General features: G+C 36.8%; 1 protein-coding gene across 1 annotated transcript in view; it reads right to left on the bottom strand.

The window, feature by feature from the left end:
* Positions 1–1,971: 1,971 nt before the first annotated feature.
* The window catches only part of TBX20 (T-box transcription factor 20), a 51,924-nt gene continuing 44,489 nt past the window's right edge, over positions 1,972–9,406 (bottom strand). The window contains exons 7-8 of the mRNA XM_039336795.1: positions 5,467–5,579; positions 1,972–2,722 (exon numbers count right to left, since the gene is read on the bottom strand). Of these exons, the coding sequence (XP_039192729.1) occupies positions 2,382–2,722; positions 5,467–5,579 (454 nt within the window). The 3' untranslated portion in view covers positions 1,972–2,381. The remainder of the gene's footprint in view (positions 2,723–5,466; positions 5,580–9,406) is intronic.

Genomic DNA, 9,406 nt, shown 5'->3' with positions numbered 1-9,406 from the left:
AGTTTGAACTAAAATAACTTTGAACTTTATGGGGTTTTTTGTTTGTTTTAGCTTTGTCACCAATAAGTATATTCAATGTCTGGAGAACTGATTGGGCATAATGCACTGGAGAAAAATTATGTACAAATATTTTAATTCTAAAAAGATTAATACATGCATACATGCTCTATTTTGGCAAAAGTGCATGCTGCACTTGCACAACTTTCATTCACTGCACCAAACTGTCAGGAATAGCCAACACTCCAGAAGACAAACTCAGGATCCAAAAACATCTTGACAAACTTGAACATGGGCCCTATCCAACAAAATGAGTTTCAATGTGGAGAAAAGCAAAGTCCTACAGACCTACACTTAGGCAGGAAAAACCAAAGGCACAAATACAGATTGGGCGACACCCGGCTTAAAAACAGTAATTGTGAGAGGGATCTTGGAGTCCTAGTGGACGATCATTTGATTGTGAGCCAGCAGTGTGCAGCAGCAACCAAAAAAGCTAATACAATCCTGGGTTGTATAAACAGAGGCATGGAATCAAGTTCACACAAAGTACTAGTACTGCTTTATAAAGTCCTAGTAAGACCACACCTGGAATACTGCAGCCAATTCTGGTCACCATATCACAAAAAAGATGTTGTGAATTTGGGGGAAAAAAATCAAAAAAAGAGAACTAGGATGATCAAAGGCCTGGAGCTAACACATACAAAGAATGGCTGTGGGACTTGGGTTTGGCTAGTCTAAAAAGAAGAAGTAGGAGAGACATGACAGCAGTGTTTCAATATCTGAGGGGCTGCCACAAGGCAGAAGGGGTCAGGTTGTTCACCAGAGCATCAGAGGGAAGGACAAGAAACAATGGTTGGAAACTGATCAAGGAGAGAAGCAATCTGGATCTAAGGAGAAAGTTCCTGACAGTGAGGACAATCAACCAGTGGAATAGCCTACCCCCAGAAATCATGGGTGCCCCATCACTGGAGATCTTTAAGAAGAGACTGGACAATCACCTGTCTGAGATGATGCAGGTTCTCCTGCTTAAGTCGCAGGCTGGACTAGAAGACCTGCAATGTCCCTTCCAGCTCTATTCTATTCTGTAGAAGGAATTCCAGTGATTTGTGGTCCCCATCTAATTAGAAATTGATATTTTAAGGAATTAAAAAGAAGGGAGAGGGTAATGCTGACTAACATTTCCTTCTGTTTCTTCTAGAGAGAAATGAAATCACTAAATATTCTCATTTCCCCCTCCCCCCATGAAATCACTACACCAATATTGCTTCTTTTGCCTTTGTTGAGAAGGAAATCTAGAAACAGCATAGCTTTATGTCTGTGGAGATTCTCAGTCATCCAGGTCATGGTTGTCCCAAAGGTGCTTTTTCAGGAGGTAACTGGACTTTCTTGTTTTTCTTTGAAGATGTTTTACTTCTCATCCAAGAAGCTTCTTCAGCTCTGACTGGATGATGGGCAATGGAAAGATTTATACTCCTTGCAGACAGCTGGTTATTTGCATTCTTTTAGAGAGTCACTGTGTCCACTTGGAGGTTTATCTGTGCCGTCAAGGTCACCTGAGTAGTGCAAATGGGTGTGGAGCCTTCTTGGAACTGATGAAAGGACTGTATTATAGACTGGAGATAAATGATGTTGACATTTGCTGTATTTGAAAGAATGCCCTTCATCTTTTAAATGCAGATGGATTGCGAAGTCCACATTTTGGACAGAGAGGACCACTTGTTAGAAAGAGGGATCAAAGAGGCCATTTATGTCAAAATTGAACAGCCCTGTCTCAACAAAGGAGGAGGGATATGGCATCATTTATCTCCAGTCTACAACACAGTCCTTTCAACAGTTCCAAGAAGGCTCTATACCCATTTGCATTATTCAGGTGACCCTGATGACACAGATAAACCTCCAGATGGCTTCATTGGCTCTCTAAAAGAATGCAGATGACCAGCTGTTTGCAAGGAGTATAAATCCTTCTATTCCCCACCATCCAGTCAGCGCTGAAGAAACTTCTTGGATGAGAAATGAAATGTCTTCAAAACAAAACAAAACAAAACAGAGTCCAGTTGCCTCATGAAAAAGCATCTTTGGGACAGCAAAGCTATATACTATTGCATTAACACAGCCTTTCATCTAGTGGTTATGATGCACTTTCACATAATCTGGCAAATAATTGGAAACCTTGCTACATTCAGAATCCATTTGGCAACATTAGGTTTAGACTTCCCAGCCACTCTGATTAGCACATTTTTCATGTAACTTTAATTCCTTCATCGTGTCTCATGCAGGCTGGTTTTTCTCTTCAATTCTTACAATGTTTCTTCTCAGATCTTTGCAATACTGTATGTTCATCATTCTTATGGGCCTAATCTTGCCTCTCCTTGGCTTGGGGTCAGTCATACAAAAGGTGTCATCACTGTAGAAGAATGGCGTAATCCCTGAATTGCTGCATAAGGCCCTTGCTGAAAATAATGGTGGTATCTGGGCATATGGAAAGATGGGAATGTGGGGCCACTTCCTTGCATTGAGCTAGCAATGGCAGAAGGTGTCAAAGGCATTCCCAGGCGGCTAAATGGAGGCAGTGATCCTTGAATTGGGTGAGGAATTGGAGTGGCTATTGAGGCACTACTGGAACCAAGAGTAGTCAAGGACTGTGGATGTTGAAATCCAGGAAAACCTGAAGAGGATGAGACCCAGGAACTGAGGGACAAATTATCAGATGTGGTAAAAGCTGATCCTGCAAACAAGGAGAAGCAATATAAACCTTTAGGGGATTCAAAGAAGTTGTGTCATGTTTATAACACAACTATCATAGCAACTCGAAGTAAGCTTTGAGAGCAAAAGAAAAACATTGCCAGATGCCAGCATACAGCATGTTCCTGAAGTAGCCACTCATATCAGGCAGTTCACAGAAGATAACTGCAGTATAATAGCATAATGAATCACCCCAGGAGGTTAATCCACAGGTCTATTCTTAACTATACAGAATCAAAGCCAGTGCGACTAATCTAGACAGCATTCATTTGAACAGGAACCAAAGAATCTGTTCGATGTTACCAATAGTCGCATTTAAAAGTATTTGGAAGTATAAATTATCTGATTTGGGGGGGGGAGTGTCATTTGAGAATTTTAGGTACTATTGTGCATCCTTATATAACAGTATCCAAAGATTTATCTGCAACACATACATCCCAGTAGAGTACTGTATGTATAGAAAATGGAAAATATCAGACCCATGCTACTATGTTAGAAGAAGCTCTAATCATGAGCAATGCATATGGCATTTTAGAACCCATATTGCCCCAGGCAATTCTAGAGACATATAGGTCATTTTTCTCAGAATGTTTTCAGGAATAACAGAAAATAAGGCTTGATTATGCTGGAGAATTAGGGTTATAACCAAATGGAAATCCAAATAGGAAAGCAAATAGACCTGTGGATAAGTTCAGACAAAGAGATCTATGTTTCCTCTCTATCTAGAAAGCAAATATATTTTCATAGATCTCCATCCTTTTCTGCAACCTCCAATGAAGCTATTTGGGGTTTCTAATAACTATTTTGAGCTTGCTTACCAGGCAAATATATTTACTGACAATATAATGGATTAACCAAAAACAAATTAAGAGGAAGGAAGGAAGGAAGGAAGGAAGGGTTAAAAAAGCAATACTCACAACTTATTATTAAATATAGTCAATATTAAGATAGGCAGTTAAAGTTATCAAGGGAAAAAATAATCAGCTATTCTACAAGCTACTTCAGAAAAGTTAAGCACCTCAAACATTGCTACTGATTCATAGTCAGAGAGAAAAAAGGGCAGAAATTTATTTAATCATCCATGGAAATTTTTTAAGGAGAGAAACTATTAACCAGCTACATGATTCTCTGCAAAACCAGAGAGAACAGATTCTTCTAGAACTGTGGTTCTCAACCTTTTTAATGTCGCGACCCCCAACCGGTCGTAAGTCGAGAACTACTCAACCGGTCGTAAGTCGAGGACTACTCAACTGGTGCAGCACTGTTTACAGAATGGGATTTTTGGCGGGCTCAGCCTGGACAATTCCTATTGGCTTTTGAAAGCCAATAGAATTAGACTCTATTCAAGAGAGTCTATTCTATTGGCTTTCAAAAGCCAATAGAATAAAAGGGAGTAGCACAGCTAAGGAAAAGGGGAAAAAAATGGCGGACTGTGTTGTTTGGCGACCCCCGTGAAATGGTCATTCGACCCCAAATGGGGTCCCGACCCACAGGTTGAGAACCACTGTTCTAGAATAAGGAATCTTTCTGAATGTACCATTGGTCTATTGATGGTAGAATGCAATAGATATAGTATTACAAAGCATAGAATGCCATAGGCAAAATATTACAAAGATTCTGCAGTTTTGTAAGTACAATCAGATGGGAAAATATCTTTACTGCAGAAGCTTATAGGCCAACTCATCATAGAAAATTAAGGTTAGACCCTACTTTTTGGACAAAATTATAAATTTTAAGTAAGTATTAAAATAGTAATCTATCTCCCTTGGTTGGGATAAGACCATTTGAAAAGCTTCCTTTAAAATACATATTTAAGAATGTTAAATATATAAAAATCAATGCTCAAGCTTAATTAAACTTTGTTGATGCTCTATGCTTTTGAGCATTTCTCTCAAACAGGTTAATAGCTGCTGGAACATATTTAGATAGCAATAGCACTTAGACTTATATACTGTTTCATAGTGCTTTCCAGATCACTCTAAGTTGTTTACAGAGTCAGCATATTGCCCCCAACAATCTGGATCCTCATGTTACCAACCTTGGAAGGATGGAAGGCTGAGTCAACCCTGAGACAGTCAGGATCAAACTTCTGGAGTGAACAGGAGTTAGCCTGCAGGGCTGCATTCTAACCATTACACCACCACAGCTCTTAAATCCTCTTAACTGAACAAAGACAGTTAACCTATATGCTCCTTGCAATTTGGGGAAGCATAAGATGAAAAAGGAAATATGCTCCCTTGGACTTGTTGATATTTAAAACACATCACCTATTGATATTTGAAACACAGCATTGATATATCTTTGAATATATAGCTGTACATATCTTTGAATCAATCTTGCATTTTTTTTTACTTTTGAGCAAACATAAATATGAAGTATTCATTTTATTAAAATTAAGATGCAGTAGCAAGAGCTTACAAAAGACCCTCTTCCTCTTCTAAATTGTGCCATCTGCCTATATGATTGAATGAATGTGTCATCTGCCTATATGAGGCTTGCTATGCATTATTTGATAGCTTACAGGTATAATGTTTGACTCTGTCTAAATAGTCTGCTATTGAATTGATATAAAAATTAGATAGTGGTAGGATATGAATGCAAATAAGTGACTAAGTGACATTACATTCAAAGAGATGCAACATTGCTGAAGTGGGGCGGAAGTGGGATATGCCTGTATTTTCCAAATGCAGTTTCTTTGAGGAGTACTTCAAGTTTACTTCCTCTTACCTCGGCTTTGTGTTGTTTGGTTATCATCTCCCAGAATTTCATCTTCTCCTCCATAGGTTCTGATGGGGGATCGAGCATAGGAATGCTTTTGTATAAGACTCTCTACACTTTCTCTGTAAAAAAACCAGCATGCTAAATATTACACCAACTAAAAAATTACCTTTGCACTTAATCAGTTACTGCTCATGTGTACTGCATGTATGTAATTAACATGACATAAAATAAAGAATGTTACTCCATATTTCTATAAGGCCACTTTCAAAATATCTTTCTGAATTTCCTACTTTGTAATTTCATACTATACTAACCTATACTAAAATGTTCATAATGACTGTTCTTCTGATCTAGGAAAACAATGCATTAAGTCTGTACATGTGATCATAGTTTGCTGAAGTTATCTATGCCTGTTACTTTCTTTTAACTGTTTTAACTTTTTTAAAAAAATATTAGTCATTGTGGTTGCAAAACAAAAATATGGTGCATTGTAGAACAAACAGCAGTCTTTTGGCTGGAACTAACAGTCTGTGGGAGTGGTACTGTGCTGAATCAGAAGAAGAAGGATCAACATATAACTAGCTTCCAAGGAATCTTTTCCATTCATGTTCTCCTAATGCTCAGCTATTACAGTTTAATAGCTGTGGTAATGGCCATGAAACATAGTTAGAAATCTGAACTTCAAATTTAACTACTGCCATGAACTCACTAAACAGCCATTGGCAATTCTTCTTTGTCTCTGTCTCTATATGCCTCTCTCTCATTCTCTTTACCTCAGTCATTCTATCTGTTTAATACAGGATTATAATGATGACATACAGTATCCTCTGATTTATTATGTGAAGCTCTCTGAATACCTGACAGTTCTAATACAACTGCAAAACATTATTATTGCTTTGTTTCTCTGCTTTGTTAAGATGAGAACATCAACTATGCTGTTGGTTTATACATTTTGCATTCATTGTATTTTTTATATTGAGTATCCATTCATCAAAAAGCTTTTTTTTTTAAAAAAAATGATTATTTAAAAAAAGTCTTTATTAAAACACGCTGATGCTTTATTTAAACTAAATGTGTATATCAGTGATTTCATGATCTCTTTAGATACCATATGCTAAATAAAAATAAAGAAATCTAATAGCTCAGAAAACAACATCATAAGAATCAGTAACGATGTTCCAGGTTATTCATTAATATCACATTAACATGTGATACCAAATCTTCCTGAAAGAGCTACAGGTTCTGGGTTAAATAAATCCAGACAACTACTAGATGACAGCAAGAAATACAATATGAAGATTTACATCATCAAGTAGTTCGAAAAATTCACATCTAAACTTTCATCAGGAAATGGCAGCAAAATACTAGTTATCTCAGACATTATTAGTATCAATTTATGGGGAGGAATAGTAAAGGGATTTTATTGTTTAATTAATTGATTTATAAAACACATTTCTAGGGCCAACTGACTCCAAAATAAATATGGGTGGCCTACAGTGGGACAGAAATGCACCTAAAAAGACTAGAGGAAACTAGCGGGGACAACAAAAAACATCTTTTCCATGCTATGTCTAATCTAAAAGCTCCAGCAATTATCCTGGCCCAGTGTCTGGGAAGAGCACCAAGTTTTTAAGGCTCATTTATGGCAGGATAAGAACAGTTCAAATCTCCACAGAGATGATGTTCTAGAAGTGCTGCAGTAGAGAAGACACACTTCCAAGGCCTCAGTAGATGACATGTTTAATTGATGAGATCCACAGTATAGCAATTTGGTCAGATTGTACAGGCTGGACAAAAACCAATGAAGATGGACAATCACAGGTACAACTAGACTATATGCCCCCTAAGGCTTTATAAGTAATAATCAGCACTTTGAATTGGAAACCTCATGATGATCACAGCAACTTATAGATCAGGGAGGTATTACATAACGAGCATAAGGAGACCTGCTCATAACTTCAGGTGCCACAGTTTTGTCCTTGGTGCCGTTGGTTTATTGGATTTAGATAACTGCAAATTGAACTGGACCTAAAAGCATTGTATTTTGCTTTGCCTCAGATATGAAAACTGTCATAATTTAGTTGTAACTAAGTACTGATAAACACAAATACCGCATAATGTTGCAGCCTTATGGCCTAAGGCAGGCCATAAGATGCATATTTACTTAAGAGTAAGAACTACTGTGTGAGGAAGAACTTAGTTCAGATAAATATGGGACAGTTAACTTCTGAATAAATATCCATAAAGAATCCCTATTTGTATATCAATCATGCTGAACTGCAGTGCCTTTCATCCTTGCATTTGCAAACTGCTGAGATTTCAGGTGCAGCAACAGTTGAAAGATCACAGATTTCTGTCCATCTTGAATTAGATTGAAGTGGTGTTTCCTCTTATTTGGAACTACATTTTATTAAAACCTGATTATTTTCTGTAGCATTTTTAATTAAAAAAAATCAGGTACCATCTTAGAAGATGAAATGTTTTTATCACAACATTTATGCCTAAGCTGCAAACCCCAACAAGTTATATATGTATATATATTATATATACACATACACATACACATATATGTGTGTATCTATTTAGATAGATAGATAGATAGATAGATAGATAGATAGATAGATAGATAGATAGATAGAGTGCTTTTTTCCTAAAAAAAAAAAAAGGTGCCGGAATTCACACATGTCATACAACCCGCCTTGCCTACTCTACAAGGTTCCATCCAAAAAAGGTGCCGGAACTCCGTTCTGGGCATTCTATGAGAAAAAAAGCCCTGGAGATAGATAGATAGATAGATAGATAGATAGATAGATAGATAGATAGATAGATAGATAGATAGATAGATAGATCAACTCAAAGGAAAACTAAAGCCATGGAAAAGAAATTAATTTTGAAGGTCTTCTTTCAAGGATTGACTTCCATGGTCAGTGCCTTGAAGAAACATAGTTTGCATGAAAGACTTTCATCCCTTTGTAATCCACATCCTGATTCCTTTAGTCATTCAAAACAATAAACATAAATTATAAATACATTAAAAAATAAAGCTAATTTTAAATAAACAAAACTAACACTTATGTGGATTTGGAGGACATAACAAAGCTACCAGAGTGGAGCATGCAAAAATCTGAATAGCCACCAGATAGCAGCAAACATGCAGAAAACTAGCTGTGAATTTTCCAATCCTAGGTTAAATTGCTATGGATTTTACACTTCCTGCAATGTTAAGCTCTCATGAATTTAAATGTTCTTTGACTTAAGGTAAGTACAGTATTATGTACTGCTTAAGGTGGCTTTTTTTGTTTGCCGTATAATTCATATTACCAAACAAGCTCTAATGGGCAAAAGTATTTCTGAAACTATTAATAACTGAGAGTGATGGAAATGAATCCAACAGGATAATGAGTTTTCTCTTAAGACTGGGTGCAAAATGGTGCTTATAATGACAACTTTTAAGAAGCAGGAATTATTTAACGAGTTGATCTGTTGATCTGTTTATGAACAAAACTATTTTAGCTAGCAAGATTTCCCAAAGACAATCTGAGCTGATGCACAATGGTCTATTTGTGCCATCCTAGATAATCCAGTTAACCAATGCTATTTAAAATCTAGTGTTCAGCAGATATCTCTGTTGTTCATCCCCATTCATGTCAGTATGGCACAAAAAATAGTGCATTCAGTGTTGTGTTCAGCATAAAAAAGGGGTACAATATATCATTACAATGAAATCCCACCCTCCTTCTGTTCCTAACTAAAGTACAGAATTGTTTTGTCCTTGCAATATTGCTAATATTTTATATGCAGTCTCTGTAGAACAAATGTGAGTAAAGAATGGAGGGAGAATCTTATTGAAGTAATTTACTTGCAGGGACTGGAAGTGAACACAAAGGCAATGGCAATTGCTACTCAGAGGCTACTATAATTGAATTATTGCCTTTTTAAGTGATTA

Source organism: Crotalus tigris, unplaced genomic scaffold (genome assembly GCF_016545835.1).
Source record: "Crotalus tigris isolate CLP2741 ecotype Arizona unplaced genomic scaffold, ASM1654583v1 scf7180000017666.379230911805:20528666, whole genome shotgun sequence".
Classification (NCBI taxonomy): Eukaryota; Metazoa; Chordata; class Lepidosauria; order Squamata; family Viperidae; genus Crotalus; species Crotalus tigris.
This window is presented reverse-complemented; position numbering and strand designations above follow the sequence as displayed.